Source organism: Apodemus sylvaticus, chromosome 4, assembly GCF_947179515.1.
Source record: "Apodemus sylvaticus chromosome 4, mApoSyl1.1, whole genome shotgun sequence".
Lineage (NCBI taxonomy): Eukaryota > Metazoa > Chordata > Mammalia > Rodentia > Muridae > Apodemus > Apodemus sylvaticus.
Window position 1 is genome coordinate 32823077 of NC_067475.1, and position 17637 is coordinate 32840713.

A 17637-nucleotide genomic window follows, 5' to 3' on the forward strand; every position below is an offset into this window, starting at 1 on the left:
TCTTGACCCTCATCTTCCTGTCACCATGGCTGTGTCCTCTCCCGTATCCTATCCAAAGCTCCCAACCATTGCATCAAGGGTCGCTGTTCCAGCTCACCATTTGTTTCCAGTTCTTTTGTTCTGCTGTCTTCTGCTCCCCAGAACACTTGGTGACCCTCTTCTTTATTGCTGTTGAAAATCAACTATAGCAAGCCCTTGATGTTAAGGACCATGACTCCTGTTCCTCACCACAGTGCCTTATCAATAGAAATGAGAATACCGGATTCCTCTGGATACCCATTGCTGTTGGGTAGCTCAGTTTGCTGATTTTGCTATTTGGGTAATTGTGGGCAGTCTGGGAATTCACTGGATTGGTTTTTTACTATCAGCTGAAACTTCGGTTGAAACATTGACTCTATCTCTTGTTGGTTCCATATCTCTTAGAAGATTCTATTATGTTCAACACCAATGACATTAGCTCAGGTGGCATGTAAAGAGAGAAACAAACATTTAAATTTTTTGTTGCAATTATTTATTGTGTGTGTGTAGATGCATGTGGGTGTGTCCTGTGCGTGAATGGAAGTCAGAGGACAACTTGCAAGAGCCCATCCTCTTCTTCTACCATGTAGGTCCCAGTAATTAAACTCAGGTCATTGGCCTTGCCAGCCCTTTCTTTGACCTGCTGGAGCCACCTCACCACCTTGAAAACAAATGTTCTTTAACTAAAAATGATTTGACTGTTTCCAAATCCAAATAGAATGTGGTTGTGGGCTATATCCTGGGTGTGTTTCTACAAACGCACCAGCTTGCTTTCATGCCGTACTGTGTGTTCCGCTCCCCTTGCTAACCAACGTCCTTACTCATCGCCATCATCAACACCAGCAAATGCATTTTGCTGAAGGGAGAGTTCACAGACAACATTGGTGACAAATACTCAGCACAGGTTATTTGTAGGACGTTCATTCTTAGTCTTGAGTCTCCACAAGTCCAGAAAGCAATCAAACATTCTTGTACACTCGTCCACATGACTTCTGTTACTCCTTCAGGGTCTGTTTCTCCTTACACAGGGTCAGAGCTGCCTGGGATAAAGAGAGTGGAATTTGAGAAACATTTAACCTTCTGTCTTTGAAAACTAGTCAGAACCCAGTTAGGCATGGACAAAGGGCTTGGGGCTCTTCCCGTCTCCATTCTAGGGTGTCTCTTGCTTTTGAGATAATCGCTAGAGCTCCATTTTTTCTTGAATTTGGAACCCTCATGGCATCTTCAAGAAAAGCCCATCTCCAGTGCGAAGTGAACTATCAGAATTCTGATTGTTTATCCAGTCTTATGAAATGGATGGCCACAGCTGGGTATCTGGGGTTCTGTGTATATTCCTGAGGGAGCAGTGGTTTGATCTACGTACAAGTGCTTGATGAGACAGCCAGTGGAGAGCCAACTTATTGTTTTCTATCACTGAGAGGGGATAGACCGCTAGAGTTGTCTGAGGATTTCCACTCTGCTATGCTTCCTGGGCTCCTAGCTTTGACACAATTCTCTTGTATTCTTTTTCCAATACAGCTCAGTCAAAACAACCCACCCCTTTCCCTGTTCTCCTGACCCATGGTGATGTTTTAATTACACTGGTGCAGAAAGAAAAAGTATCTGTCTACATTGTATCTCCTCACTTGGCTACAGGGATTTCCCTTCGGTATGGAAAGAATAATCTTACAAATTCCACTATAAAATATACAGGAGAGAGAACTGAGATTAAGCTCTAGGAATGCGAGCTGCCGATGACACTTCCCTCAAATAATGAGCCGAAGGTGAGCTCTCCTCGACGTCCCTCGTGTCCGTGATCAATTATGACAAATTCTCTCAACTGTCGACGCATTCCTCACCTTTGATTTAAAATGTGTGGTTTAATTTTGTCTCTGTGCTTCAAGATACTCAGACATAAGCGGTCCTCAGCAGGTCCCTGGAACCATTAGCGGCGCCACACCCCCTAATTGCTCTTTCCTCTTCTCTGCCCTGAATATTTTTAGTGAGTGACAGCTATCTCGCCTCTGGCACCCTGCCCCGCCTTCCTGCTCGCCCTCATGGGTGTTTGCAAAGAGGCTTTGCCTGCTTGCTCAAGTGTCACTAAAGGAGAGGAGGTGGGGCCAGAAGAGCTTTAAAAGGGAGAGGAGAGTCTCTCTGGGTTCCAAAAGGAGAAGGAATCCTATCTGCATATTTCCTCCTTAGCTCCGTCCCTCATTCCGGTGGGGCTCGGAACTTTGCATTAGTTCTTTTCTGTCTCATTTTGCCTGTCACTTTTGCCTGGCGGTGCCTGTCACAGGGAGAAATCAGTCACCTGAAGGCTTTCCAGCGCTCTTAGGCTGTGTGAAATTTGTCATACAGGTGTCAGGGATTTCTTATTGCTGTCCAAGAGGGGGGAAAAAGTGAGATAAAGAACTCTCCCAGAGCACTTCGGGCTGCACTCAGAGGCTCTCGAAGAAGTGGAGAAGGACCTGGAAGGCAGCATTAAAACAGCTAAATAAAAGATGCCCTGGGGCCGAAGGCCAGCCTGGCTGGACGTTCTGGGGGTCAGAAGCACGGACTCCCGCCGCTCCAAGCTCTAGCAACTAAGTCACCGGGTTTCTTTTGACCTTAGAACCACGGAGACCATGCTGCTCTCGCTCACCTTCCTGCCGGTGTTTTTAAAGATTAGTGTACTCAGCGTCACAGCAGGGCAGACCGGGAACTGTCAGCCAGGTCCTCTCGAGAGGCGCCGGTCTTGGTCTTCCACTTGTGCGGGTAAGTAATCCAAGAAGCCCACCCTTCCCTTCCGGGACAATGCCTCAGGCAGGCGGGCTGCTCAGTCTACTTTGTACACCTGCGCCTTCCCCACCTGGTTTGTCTTTGGATGGGTCTGTTTGCTTAAGTTGTGTATTCTGGTTGTGTGTGTGTGTGTGTGTGTGTGTCTGTCTGTCTGTCTGTCTGTCTGTCTTGGTAGATACTGCCAATTATAAAATGTCACCATTCTCCACTGTTTTGTGCATGAGTGAACATGCCTCACTGAAAACCAGCTGAATATTTGTTTAAACCTCAGTCTTTATTCTCGGGAGCTAGTAACACCCCGCTCGCTCACTCGCTCGCTGATCAGCTTCGTATTAGAAACTGGGGGAACATATGGTGGCAGTCGATCTTGTTGAAAAGCCTCTCTTCTGATAACTTCATGGCAGAAAATGGCAAAAGTCAGTGTATTAAAAAAAAAAAAAAAAAAAAAAAAAAAAAAAAAAAACAACCAGACCACGAAAAAAACCAAACCAAACAAAAACCAGTCTCAAGTTCAGCCTCTGATCCTCCCCTACTCTGAAGCTCTGCCCCAGCTCCCGGGTTCTTAGTAACAGGTGCACCATGACTCTGCAAGCTGAGAAATGACACGCAGTAATGAGCCCCAGCTCCTCTCCTACAGACAGCATTTTCTCCAACAGGAACTGGGAATTGTTCTGATTGCACATTGTAGCACCTAACACTCCAGTTGGAAACAATTTTTTTCACTATTGATTATGGGGTGGGGTGGGGGTGAGTCCCTAGCTTGCTGCATAATCAAGGAAGCTACTTCCATTCATGCAAGGGCCCACTCTGTGCTGGAAATCCTTTCTAGTCATTTTTCACTCCGTTTTTGAGACACTGTCTCCCTCTGCAGCTCAGACTGTCCGGGGACTCACTGTGCTTCCTATGTGCGGTGTGTTACTGGTGTGGTGTGTTACCACCAGGGTTCACACATTTCTTATCCTCCTGCTTGGTTAAGATAGGGTCTGAGTCCCTAAACAAACAAACAAACAAACAATCAAACAAATAAATAAAGTAGATTGTCTGAAGAGAACATACTATGTTTTCAGAAGAGAAACCTCTGCAAGGTCGATAGAAGAGAATCATGGGAATAAGAGTGCCAGGGCTCTGCCGGCTGCTGTGGGGACCTCCAACCTGGGTCGTTCAGTTCAGAGGAGCTGCACATAAGGAAATCAGGAGTGCATGCCCACAGGCCCAGCTGATACCAGGAAGCATTCATTGCAACCACAGAGCAGACCAGTTTTGAAGGAGAGAGTGACTGCTAATTACATGTATATCCCCAGGACCCAGGGCCCTTCTACTTTGCATATATTCAGATAATAACATCAGAAAAGGGTTGACAAGACAGAACTGACCCTCCCCCCCCCCATGACAGAAGAGAAAAATCTTGGACACAGTTGAGTTACGTGGAATGGATTGGACTGGACTGGAAAGTTCTTGGGATAGAGCAGCCCCTGGAATAGTTGGAGAGTGATCAGGTCAGGTCCTGCTACCTGTGTGGTTAGCGAGGGGGTAATGGTGGGAACTGGTCACACAGCTCAGAGCTAGAAGCAATGCGCTCATGAGCAGAACTTAAGAAGAGGAAGAAACTGAAGCAACGATCAGGTGTGCACGGTTCTTGGGCTTCAGGAATAGTGTGTGATTCCTCTGGCTTGTATTTCTACCCGCTCACTCTGGGGGCTCGAGTGCTTTTCAGAGATAGTTTGCATAAGAGTCACAGGAAGCTCTGACAGGAATAATGACTTGGGGAGGGAGAGTGTGTCACAGTGTGGAAGAACTAGATTTTAGAAGCAAAAACGCTCAGTTTCAAGTTTGCATTGCCTTCTTAATAATTGGGTTATTTTACAACCTCCCTGGGAAGTGATACCAGTTTCTCAGGATCATGGTTGGGATAACTCGAGGCAACCTGAGATATCTCTCGCCCAGTGGTTGACTCTATGCCTTGACGTAAGTTCTTTGATCCGATCGTTCCTTGTGTTGCCTTATTTTGAACACTGCAGCATGGTGCGGACTTCAGAGCATGACGCTTGGCCTCTTTGTTCCCCTTTGTTGCAGGTCACTGCTTTAAGCCCTCTGCTTCACTCTGTGTCTTGGGTTAGTGGAGAAGTGCCTAGGCCACACCCTGTCACCCCTGCGTTCCGTCGGATAGCATTTCTTTCTCCTCTGTAAATAGATAATGGTGACATCGCCTATTTTTCCCCCACTTAAATTCTGTTTGTACCTCTTGCCTTTGCCATTAGACTGTTCACCTACATGGCCGACCCGACCTAGCAAGAAGAATACTTTGTGGCCTAACAAAATCCAGGTAAAATGTCATGTAAACGCCAATAGGTCAAGCCAAGGAATAACAAAGACAGGATTTGGTTTTCTTTCCATTCACCAGACGTGAAATCAAATATTTTCTTGGCTTTTATTTAAGCAAAAGCAGACGAGAACCTTGGCGAAGAACAGTCAGCAAGTGGTATCTGAACTTTTAAAGCTCTTTGCCCCGGAGGACGAATGTCAGTTGGACAGGGAACTGTTCCTGCCTGGCGTCTAAACCTGTGTTATTTGTTCTTGGTAAATGACAGTCTCAGAAGAAGCCCGGCCTCGGGAGAACTGATTGTGGGAGGGCTCTGGGCGCGGCGTCAGTCAGCTGACTGGGTGGACTGCTTTTAACAGTAGACACTGATTTCAGAGAAGGCTGAAGTTTGGTTGGCTTCCCAGTCATGTGCAATGCAGGGCCGTTCTCAGATAAAAGTCTTGCCATGTTTTCACTCAGTTTTTAGAAAAGTTTCTTTTGCCGGGCGGTGGTGGTGCACGCCTTTAATCCCAGCACTTGGGAGGCAGAGGCAGGTAGATTTCTGAGTTCGAGGCCAGCCTGGTCTACAGAGTGAGTTCCAGGACAGCCAGGGCTACACAGAGAAACCCTGTCTCAAAAAAACAAAAAACAAAACAAAAAAAAAAAAAAACCAAAAAAAAAAAAAAAAAACCAAAAAAAGAAAAGAAAAGAAAGAAAGAAAGAAAGAAAGAAAGAAAGAAAGAAAGAAAGAAAGAAAGAAAGAAAGAGTAAAGAAAAAAGAAAAGTTTCTTTTGACACCTAACCACAGAGAAACTGTGGGACCATGTTTTACCTCTGTTCTGTCTGTACATATAAACTCTAGGTCCCATTCCTCAGTCACTCAGAGTCACCTGTAAGCAGTCTAGTGTTTACTTTAGCTTCAATTATTGCTGCGAACCTAAACAATCCTAAAGTAAGAGAGTAGAGTATTAGTTTCTTTTCTTTACTTTTTTCTTTCTTTCTCACTCTTTCTTTCTCTCTCTCTCTCTCTTTCTTTCTTTCTTTTTCTTTCGTTCTTTCTTTCTTTCTTTCTTTCTTTCTTTCTTTCTTTCTTTCTTTCTTTCTTTCTTTTTTGTTTTTCAAGACAAGGTTTCTCTGTGTAGGCCTGGCTGTCCTGAAACTCACTCTGTAGACTCAGAAATCCACCTGCCTCTGCCCCCCCACACACACACACACCCCAAGTGCTGGGATTAAAGGCGTGCACCACCACTGCCCGGCAGAGTGGTAGTTTCTTCACACCATAGTTTCGAACACTAGTGTTTTGCTAGGAGCCCTGGGGATGAACCATCTCGGCTGTCTGTCCATGTCTTCCCAGCTGTCCCATTTGTTAGACACCAAGATAAAAAGATTACCAGAGTCAGGCCTGTGCAGATGCCTGCCATTTTTGCCAGGTGTGGAAAACGGAAAAAAAAATTTTAAATATTTTTTTAAAAGAAAACAAAGGGATCTTTCTGTTTGCTGACGGGCCTCTTGCTCTCTGAAAATGCATTCTCTCTGTAGTCGAGCTACAAGCAGGTAATTATGGGATGGAGCCTGCAACCGTGTCTGCTTTAGTACGCTTGCTCCTCAGCATTGGTTTTCAGAGCTGGGAGTTAGGAAATCTAGAGAAACTCGATCGATTCTCTTAGCCTGACACAGAATGTGTATTGTCATCGCCCCTTGACCTTTCCAAGCCTGGAGTTTGCATTTGCACATCTAGTTTCACTTCTTTCCTTGATTGTCTGACTCTCCCAAAGCAGGCCAAGCACGCTCATGTCTGTCAGTGTTTGGATTCCCCAACTATTCCCTAGGATCCTTCATGTCGTGGAACTGTGCGAATGTGCAGACATTTCGGACCCAGCTTGCTTCTGTGGTAGAGATTCATGATGACCACTGGTTTATTTATTTGCAAAGTCCCATCGACACACTAGAAAAGGGCCTTTCATAGGAAATCACGGCCTTCCTGTACTCTGTCTCCCTTCTCCGCCCAGGCTCTATGGGATGCCCCATTTCATTCAGGAGGTAGCTCTTTCTGTGGGTAGGCAGTTGCTAGGATACGGAGACTCAGAAGAGCCTCCCAGCAGCTGCCTTGATCTTCCATGCGGTACCTCAGTTAAGAAGTAGCGAAGTAGCGGTTCACTTCATTCGCATTTCATTCTTCATTTGTGCCTTGCTTTGTGTTATTCTAATAATATACTCAGAGGCTGCAGTTCGCTCTCTGGATAAGCCAGATCTAGGATGTTAGTCATGATTTATGCCATCCTTGATGGCAAAGTCTTAATATTTTTATTCTTACTGTGATCACATTTGCTTTTAACATTTCAAATAAAACGCTCATTTAAGATATTTTTCGGTGTATTTCTGAATATATAAGCTGTGGCCCAGAACTCAGTTGTGGCCAGATTGGGACAGAGAACAGTGCAGTTAGAGCTGAGGAGTAGCTTGACACCTCTGACTAGTTTTCTTCTCTGTCCTAAACATCTTTTTGCTTGGGTAGAGCACAGCTGCACATGCCTTTAAATCTCGGCTTTCATGAGGCAGAGGCAGGTGGATCTCTGTGAGTTCAAGAGCAGTTCCGTCTATACAGTGAGATCCTGTCTCGAAATACAGAAAAAAAACTTTCTAAGAACACTCGTGTGACAAGTATCTATTGCAAGTGTATATATGTTTTAGCCTTGCAATTTGAGAATATTTATGTACATTTTGGTTACTTAAAAGCAACAATGAGAACAGCAATTACATTAATTATAAATAAGAGCCACATCAAATTTTATACCTTAACATTGTTTTTTAAGATTTTAAGTAATTGATTAATCTTTTAGATCTTCTTTGGGGTGTGGAACATTAAATGCCACTTGGTAAAAGTTGTTTATTTTGGGTGATTTAAAAATTCTTTCTTTAATAGCGATCTTAAGGACACATTTCATACAGTATTTAAAGCTTAGAGAAGCAAAGGGAAACACATATTTCCCAGAAGTAGAGGCTAAGAGTAAAGATATTTATCCAAGAATTTAGCACAGGCTTAAGCTTCTTACAAATCTACTTCAAGCACAGAATCCACTTGTTTCTAGAATGTAGGCAGTTAGGAATTGGGGTGATGGATATTATAGTAGAAGAGGCCTTTGGGGGTCATATAGCTGACTTGCAATTTGAGGCGGAGGTCCACACAGAGGCAGCAGCTCAAGAGAGACCACTTTTGTCAGTCCATAGAACTCCAGGCTCATGTTCTGCAAAGGTATAATGCACACCGACACTTCCCTAAATAGTCTGTTAAAAGTCCATGCATGTGATGATTTCATTGGTTCTCCTTGCCAAAAAGTGTTCCTAATTCTAACTTGGATTAAGAAAACTTTCTTGGGACATGGGAGGGGGTTGATGACTTAGGGGCAAAATGTTCAGTAAAGCCTCTGGGGTGCTCTACTGGGATCTGTCTTTGTGTCATGCATGCATGTATGTATGTATGTATGTATACTGTGTATGTGTGCATGCATGCATGTGCGTATGTATGAATCATGTGTCTGTGTGTGAATCATGTGTGTGTGTCCTGTGTATGGTGTAAGGGCAGGGAGCGCACCTGTGTCACAGAGCTCATGTCTGAGGACAGCCTAGGATGTCTGCTCTCACTTTAGCTGGCCTCATCTCCACCTCCCATTTCGCTGTAGGACACCTGGAATTACAAATGTGTCCTAGTGCATCTGACTATGTGGGTTTGAACTCAGTTCCTCATGCTTAGGACTGAAAAAAAGTTTTCTAATTCTTTGTGTTGATAATCCAGTTGAGTCTAGTTATAGTGGTCTTTAAATAAAGTTGAGCATAATTTATGTTGAAAAACAGAGAGGTATTTAAACTGCTCACTTAAAATGAAAAATTCCTTACAGCACAGAACATTACAATAGAGTCCATTGTTTCTCAAAGCTGCATTTTTGAAAGAGCTTTTCTGGTTATCTTGATTATGGAACTGGCCAAGAGACAGGCACATGACTCCATGGAACAGACAGTAGCATGCAGATATGAATTCACAAGCATGTCATTTGATCCTTCACAAAGTTACAAAAGACATTTTATGGCAAACGAGTCTGTTTACCAGTGTCGTACCATTTAGACAGCTGGATGACTGGATGCTAACTGCACACTCTACATAAAAGTGGACTCAAAATGTATTGTAGCCCTGAAATCTTTTTAAAGATGTATTTACTTTATGCACGTGAATACACTGTATACTGTAGCTGTCTTCAGACCCATCAGAAAAGGGCATCAGATCCCATTACAGATGGGTGTGAGCCACCATGTGGTTGCTGGGAATTGAACTCAGGACCCGTGGAAGAGCACTCAGTGCTTTTAACTGCTGAGCCATCTCTCCAGCCCCAGACCTGAATTCAAAATATAAACCGACAAAGTTTTTAAAAGGAGACATCTTTGTTTTGGGGTTAAATGGGAAGTTTTAAGAAAATGATACAAAGAATGGAATTTATAAAAGAAAAATTGAGCCAGGCAGTGGTGGCGCACACCTGTAATCCCAGTACTCTAGGAGGCAGAGGCAGGCGGATTTCTGAGTTCAAGGCCAGCCTGGTCTACAGAGTGAGTGCAGAGATACACTGATGCCAGAGACAGAGTCCTCTGGACCTGGGGTTACAGGATGGTATAAGTCACCTGGTTCAGGTGCTAGTAATCAAATGGGGGTCTGTTAGAAGTGCAATGCATGCTCTTAATTGCTGAGCCGTCTCTCTAGCCTCGCATCATGTTTTCCCATGGATTACAGCGTGGGTGGGGAGTGGAGGTTGGCGGGAGGAGGGGGGTAGGGAGGCTCCTATTGACATTGGTAGACGAGAATCTCCTGTTTTGAGGAGGAATGGTTTGGTCCTTGGGGAGAAATCCTTGCGTCTTTCAGGCTTCAGCTTGGCTATATTACACTTGTCAGGGTCATCTGCGAGTTGGTCCTGGCTCTTGGAAGAGTATGGAGGGCTTCAAACATTGGCCACCCTTTGAGCTATGCTTCAATCCATGTCTTAATTCCTGGGGTCTGTGAGTGTGACCTTCACATAGAAAAGGAGCTGGCCTGCCTCCCTCCCTCCCTCTCTCCCTCCCTCCCTCTTTCCATCCCTTCTTCCATCCTTGTTTCTTCGTGTCTCTCCTTTTTTGTTCTGCAGCCTTGGCTGGACTTGAACTCTTGGCCAGTCCCTCTGCCTTAGCCTCACAAGTGCTGGGATTAGAGGGGTTCCCCAACATTCATGACTGCAAAGGGGACTTTGTAGAGGTGATTCTGGGGTGATGCCAGGGGTGATGCTGGGCCAGCCCTGAAAGGGTTGGGTACTGAGAGGGACACAGGCTGACGACCTCTAGTCTTTAACTCTCGCTTACTGTTCTGGGGGCCAGAAGCTGAAGCTGATGGATTCTGCCATCCTCCACCTTGCCCCTTCCCCTCCTGTTCCCCTCCCCCTCTCCTTACCCTCCCTCTCCCTCTCATGGCTCTCTGGTAATTTCTGATAGCAGCACGGGAATAAGAAAATAAACTTAGTCACTTGGTCTCTTTTCTCTTTGACTTATGGGGGCCTCTCTGGCCAGGTGAGAGGCTGGGAGCTCATTAACTCTTCATAAGCTAGAGAGAAAAGAAAGGAAAGAAGGAAGGAAGGAAGGAAGGAAGGAAGGAAGGAAGGAAGGAAGGAAGGAAGGAAGGAGAAAGTCACAGCCCATGCACATGGGGTGATGTAGAAAGGGCTATACCTAAAGTTTTATTATTGGTTTCAGCTTTTTAGACAAGAATTTTCTATGTAAACTTTTTACATAGAAATTACCTCATAGATAAAATGTTACATTAAAAGTGGAGTAGAAGATGGTTGCCAATAGTAAATTCAAAGCAGTGTTTCATTCTCTGAGATCATTATAAGTTCACAGCAAAGTTTTGCACAGCCTTGCTTTATCACAGTGCACACCTGTGGCCTTATCCTTGGACCTGACCTAGAGTGAATGATTTTCCTTGCTCACAGATCTGTCCCAAGCCTATTTCTCTTCTTAGTGCAAGCTATAACAACTCATTGTATTTCTTATTATGCAGCCTGTACTTAGCTATTCTATAAGGAGGGGGCGCATTCTATTCTTGATTCTAACTTTATTATATCTTTCTTGTCAAACAACTAAAACCATTTCCTTAAACCTTCTTCCTAAAATTATTTTAATCAAATCAGGAATTCTATAAAGTCATTAATTCATCTAAACAGTGTTAATTCATAAAACACTCATCTTCTTGTTGATCTGTAGAAAATTTGTACAATTGGGTAGGCTATCACGCAGGAAATAATCACGCCAGGCTATAGGCTCTGAGGGTCTCCTGGCGTCCACTCGCACTAAGCCAAATAAATGAGGACTATTGTTATGTTTTATAAAAAGACCAGGATATGTTTTGTAGAGCCAGGTATGGTGAGGTGTGGGGGTGCCTCAGCAGGCCCAAGATGAGGCATCCCTTCCCCCTGAGGTACCAGCCATATGATGGGTAGAATAGAGTTTGTTTAGAACATGGGAAGGGGATTTGAGAAGAGAGTAGAGATAGAGAAAGAGAGAGATGCGGGGGGGGAAGGGGAAGGGGAGAGAGGGAGGGAGAGAGAAAGAGAGAGAGAGAGAGAGGTCAGGGAGAGAGGAGAGAGAGAGAGAGAGAGAGAGAGAGAGAGAGAGAGAGAGAGAGAGAGAGAGGGGCAGAGAGACTGAGGAGGGGCCAAAGATCACCTTTTACAGCAAGACAGGCCTACCTGGCTGTTGCCTGGTAACTGTTGGGCGGAGCCTAGAAGCAATGCTAACAACATTGGCAAGGACCCATCAGTAGCAAGAAGCAATCCTAGGATGAAGTCTCTGGGACTGTGCCTCAGACAGTAAGCCATCTCCAGGGAGCTCAGCTGCCCACTGCAGCTCTTCCTGCATGTCATCCTCCAGGGTAAGAGGACAATCCTGGGTCCTACGGACAGCATAGGAGGAAGTTGGACAAGGGAAGCCGGGATTTTTAAGGTGCTTCACTACAGTTTTCAAGATGGGGAAAGGAGCAGGGAGCCAATGCTTGCAAAGAATGCATTCCACATGAGCTGCAATCCATCACAGAATTAAGCAGACAGTTTGCAAGTGATGCGATTACAGGAACTTACTTAAAGGGTCCTCCTTCATCAGTAGCACCTGGGACGTGGAGAGGAGGAAGGCAGCCTTGCAAGGACTATGCCTGAAACAACATTTCCTGCCTTGAGTTCTTGGCACATCTGAACAACAGCATGCCAGACACTAACTGTTCCTGGTGCAGTTGGTTTTGGGGTTAGCGATGCAACCTGATGTTTAGAAGAAAGACTTACCTTAGTATAGTGAATCAAATGGGTCTTGGCCTTGGGATCTGTGGCCAGACAGCTGCTCCAAACATCAGTGTCTTCTGAGTAACAGGGGTGACGGCCTCTTATGTAGTACTATCCAATAGATGGATACAAAGTGCTACTCCCCCAGATAATTAAGATACTGCCTAGCTGGGTGGTGGTGACGCACACCTTTAATCCCAGCACTTGGGAGGCAGAGGCAGGCAGATTTCTGAGTTCGAGGCCAGCCTGGTCTACAGAGTGAGTTCCAGGACAGCCAGGGCTACACAGAGAAACCCTGTCTCGGAAAACAAACAAACACACAAAAAAAGATATTGTCTTTCTCTTCTGCTTGTCCCCACCTCATCCTTGGAACATTAACATGTGTAATAGCGTTAAAGACTGAGCCGTCCAGCTGAAAATGAAGGCTAATGTTGTGGAGACTGCTGTCCTGTCTTGATTATGGCCCCTAGGACCTAGCTCAAACCTGAGTCCCTTGACTGTGGACATAGTTAGGAGTTCGCAGGAACTGACTGTGCCTGGCTTGGGTGGTGATAATATATTGTCACTTCTCAGGTCTCAGGTGGTAACCCCATTCATTTTCAGGAAGTAAGATTAAAGCCCAGAGAGTTCTCTGCAGAGCTAAGACTAAGACTCAAACCTTGCCACTTTGGTATTATTCCGGAGTCACCTGGATCATATATCCAGCCTACCTTAACTTTGCCCTTCATGAGTAAGCCAAGAAGAAAAGAGTGATTATCAAAGTCGCTTGGTCCCCACTTCAGTACTGTTGCTGTAAAAAGAGAGACGGGTTGGTCTCAGCATAATAAAAAACTGTTCAGCACTATGTACAAGCCAAGGTAGTCTCTCCTTCAAGTCGGTCCCCTCCACCCCCCATCCCCAACCCCCACCCCCACCCCATCCCCCACCTGCCCCACCCCCCACCCCTATCCCCACCCCTACCCCCACTCCCACCCCGGGAGCGGTGGGAAGTGATTGCTGTGGCGTTGCCAGGTTCAGCATCTCCAGGAGGTGGCAGGCTTTCTCACTGCCGCCCAAGTTTTTACCAATGGTGTAGCTGTTTCCTGAAAGTCCAGTTTACTGTTCACCTCTTTGTCCGACAGGGGGCACATCAGCCCCTTTTCGTGTTAATCTAGTGAGAGGTCAGGTGGCTCCTTGATCCACTGAGGTTTTAAAACCTCCAAGGTGAGCAGAAAACTGTCAAGGCCTCCTCCCACTCAGTGTCGATCCCATAGACGCACAGAGGATGTGAGATGGTTTGTCTGTGCCCCACTTCATCCCTACTTGGCTTTGTGTTTCTAGCTGTGCCATGGGGCCTCTGTCCTAATGGAAGCCTTCAAAATGTCCCATGCCTCTTGGACTCTGCTCTGGTCCCTAAAGTTACTCTGCTAACCCAGAGGTTGAGAAATCAGGGATTCTCTTCGGGTTTTGTTCCTTAGAAAAGTGGTTCAATTTTTCTATTCACTTTCTTTGTATTGCACTGTGGTTCTTGTTGGTGGTTTGGTGTGATTGGGTTTGGTTTGGTTGTGATTTTGTTGTTGTTGTTGTTGTTTTTCCTAAGACAGGTAATTGAGCCCTAGCTGTCTTTGAACTTGGTTTGTAGACCAGGATTGCCAGAAACAAAGATCCTCCTGCCTCTGCCTCCTGAGTGCTGGGATCAAAGGTGTGCACCATACCTTGACTTTCAGATTGCTTTCTTGAATAACTAAGTTCCACCTGCCTGGAGTGGCACTGCCCACAATGGGGGAGCCCCCTCCAACATGGATAATCAATTAAGAAAATTCCCCACAGACAAGCCCGTAGGGTAATCCCATAGACGCAATGCTCCCCTGAGGCTCTCTCTTCCCTGGAGACCCTAGCTAGTCTCAAGTTGGCAAAACTGACTACACAATATCTAATCTCTCTGGTTCATGGTATCCTATGAAGACAATTAAGACCATGATGTGAAAACTCTGCTGTTATCATATTGTCATTAAAATAAATGCCATAGCCTGCACCATGCTTGTATGAATTTAGTAGATCTATTCCTCTCGGTGTCTACTGGTAAAATTCCAGGCAAATAAATAAAATCAGTTATTTCTTGATATTTTTTATTTTAAAGTTTATTTGTGTGTGTGTGTGTGTGTGTGTGTGTGTGTGTGTGTGTGATGTATCACATTCTCTGTGTCCACAGAGGCCAGAAGAGTTCCCCCTAAAGTGGAGTTACAGACTGTCCTGACCCTGTCCTGTGTGTGCTTGGAAGTGAACCCAGGTCCTCCAGGAAAGCAACCAGTACTCCTAACCACTGAGCTACTCCTCCAGCTCCTGTTTTTTGATTAATGCGTTCATTCACTCAAAGAGTTTTTTGATTGCCTATTATGTACAAAGAATCAGACTGTAATCGGGGGTGATGGGTATTAAAATGCTTAGTCCATGCTCCGTGCTTTTTAACCTGTAAACTCTCCATGTAGTGACATAAACAAAAGGTTGTATTGATTACATCAATGTATCAATGCAACAAAAATTAATCAGATATGTTTGAGAAATCATTACTTCTATTTTTTTTTAAATAAGGCCTGTTACACATGATCGAGAAGCCCCTTGTCAGTAAACCTGGGGTCCTGTATGCCTTTATACCCACAAGTGAGTGGTTCTCAGCTTGGGCTGCCTTTCCTCTATGGAATAGGTTATGCGCATATTCTAGGCCCTGGCTTCCGACTGGACAGTGGCACAAATCTGGGTAGCTCAGCCTGGACTGTGGGAATGCGCAGCAGGAAGTTCCTGACATGTAGCCCTCCATCTTTAATGTGGTGCCTTCTCCCGTGTGGTTTCACTTTCCCTTACTCTAGCAGTCCCCTAGCAGGAGAAATTCTGGGAGATGGTCACAGAGCCTTGCCAGCAAGCGTTGAAAAACAGGTATGTCCTGTCAGTGAGGTGTTTGTGTCCACAATAGCTCTTCGGGAGAAAAGGCTTATTCTGCTCATAGGTTCAGAGTTTTCTGTATTTGCTTGGCTGTGTGTTTTAAGATCCGCTATGAGGTAGAGCACTCTCAGCTGTCAGCAAGCAGAAGGAACGATAGAGGAAGAGGCCTGGGTTCCACGATTATCAAAGATGCACCCCTCCTGACCTGCTTCTGCCAAGAGGTCCCCACTTTCTGCCTTCTCTGCCTCCTAATGACAATTGTCCGTTGTGATCTAACCCACGGATTGTTAGAGACGGCTGAGCTCGATGTCTCAGTAGATGGCCCCACATGCTCAGCCAGGAGTGTAGCTCACTTACCTCCTGGGTATTTCTTAGCCCAACCAAGATGATAACAAAAACTCACCATTAGACAAAGCCACTTGTGTCTCAGTCAGGCCTCTTTCTGCATCTTGGATGGTGTCTCGGGGCTTTTGCGAGTTTCAGTGGTGACCAAGCATGGACCATTCCCCTCTGTTCAGGGGGCTGGTGTTGACACAAAGATGTAGGAAGGGGCTGTGAGTGCATGCTGTTAGACATCTGTAGTGACACCTATTGAAACTCTCCTGATTGGAGACTTCTTCTTTACTCCTGTTTCTCTACTGTTATGTATCCACTGAAATGGAGTTAATGCTTTCTAGCTATGGACCCCCAACTCCAGAGTTAGAGCCTGCTAATCCATCAGGTTTAATCCTTAGAACAATGGAGCCAATTATCAAATTCCATTACAGGAAAAAAGCTTAATACTCAGAATAAAATCAGGTCAACAAAAAAGGTGTCAAGAATTGCCCTCTGAATCTCCTCAGGAGTTCCGTTGTTTTCAACATGCAAGGTGGCAGCAACCTGTTCTCTTCTGGCCAGAGAGCAAGGGACCCAGCCTCACACTGGGAAATGAGACTGATATCCCCTGATTCACTTCAGAGGGTAAAAGACAAACTCGTCCAGTAACTCATGCTGAGGTTTCTGAAGAAATGGTTGGGTTCCCATTCAGATAGTGAGCCGTGGGAAGTCAGCATAGAAGGTGACCATGATCTAGATAGGAGAGGACTCCAGGCAATGGTCAGGGCTCAGCAAGGCACTTCTGAAACCAGGGAGCTCTACCGCTAAGGTTTAGTGAATGGAAATTCAAGAAGCCTGCTGAAATTAATTCCCGATAAATAGAGAATAATCTTTTGAGTGTGAATATATGTAACATTTAGATAGGTTTTATACCCAAAGTGCCTGGGGGTCAGAAATGTTTCAGTTTCTCTGGGATTTTGAAATATTTGTATATATACATAATGAGCTATACAAAGAATAGCGTCCATGCCTATGGCAGACCTCACTGATACATGAAGTCTAAAGATGATATGATACAAAATTTTTAGTCTACCTATGCAACCAGGTACGGCACTTTCTACTTGTGATATCATGTGCAGCACGATCAGGGTTTGGAGCTTTTGAAGCATTTGGAATGTCGGAGTTTTAGATTAGAGAATTTCAATCTGTATGTGGATTTCAAGTTTAACTTGCTATCCTCTATTTTATGGATAATGTAGCCGGTCTGTCACAGAGACATCGGCAGTTGTCTAGGGGAATGCTGGCTTTGCTCCTTGGCATGAACGAAGAATTGAATGACAGGGAGAGACAGAAGACCGTGAGAAAGGGCATACAGCAGCTTTAGACACTCAGAGTAGGAGGAGCCTAATGCCGGAAGTTCACTAAACAGACGTTGGCTCGGGTCTTTTATAGGGCCCTTGAGTCCTCCTCTTTGCCCTGTTGGTCCTGTCTGGATATCCACCCCAGTGCCTGCCTGCTGTTTCTCCTCATGGTGTCTTCTGAGAACAAGAAGCCATCATCTCAAGACTCACGTCTCATATCTCCTGCATACTCAGGTTACGCTGACCTTTCTCCACGGTCAAAATGTTTCCTAACATTTGGAAGCCAGCATTCAAATCTCTTTGCTTCCACTTAAGACCCCCCCCCCTGCTCCCCACCCTATTCTCTGTCAGTACCTGGTGGCTTTGGCCACAGGTGAAGTTAGAAGAAAGAACATCTATTTCCATAATAGTATCTGTAATTGTTATGGCTTGAATCCAAAACGTTCTGCATAGGCTCAGGCTTTGAGCACTTGGTCCTCAAGGGCTGTAGTGTTGGGGGACTGTGGAACCTTCAGGAAGTGTGGCCTGGCCGGCCAAAGCAGATGACCACGGTTGGAGTCAGTACCATGTTCCCGTCACTCTTTCTGCTTTCTGGTCTGCTATGATGTGAACAGCCTTCTCCACGACT

The 17637-nt window shown here is 45.3% G+C and overlaps 1 protein-coding gene across 1 annotated transcript in view; it reads left to right on the forward strand.

Moving 5' to 3' along the window:
* The first annotated feature begins 2173 nt into the window (after positions 1–2173).
* The window catches only part of Egf (epidermal growth factor), a 76536-nt gene continuing 61072 nt past the window's right edge, over positions 2174–17637 (forward strand). The window contains exon 1 of the mRNA XM_052179264.1: positions 2174–2751. Coding sequence (XP_052035224.1) covers positions 2622–2751 — 130 coding nt within the window. The 5' untranslated portion in view covers positions 2174–2621. The remainder of the gene's footprint in view (positions 2752–17637) is intronic.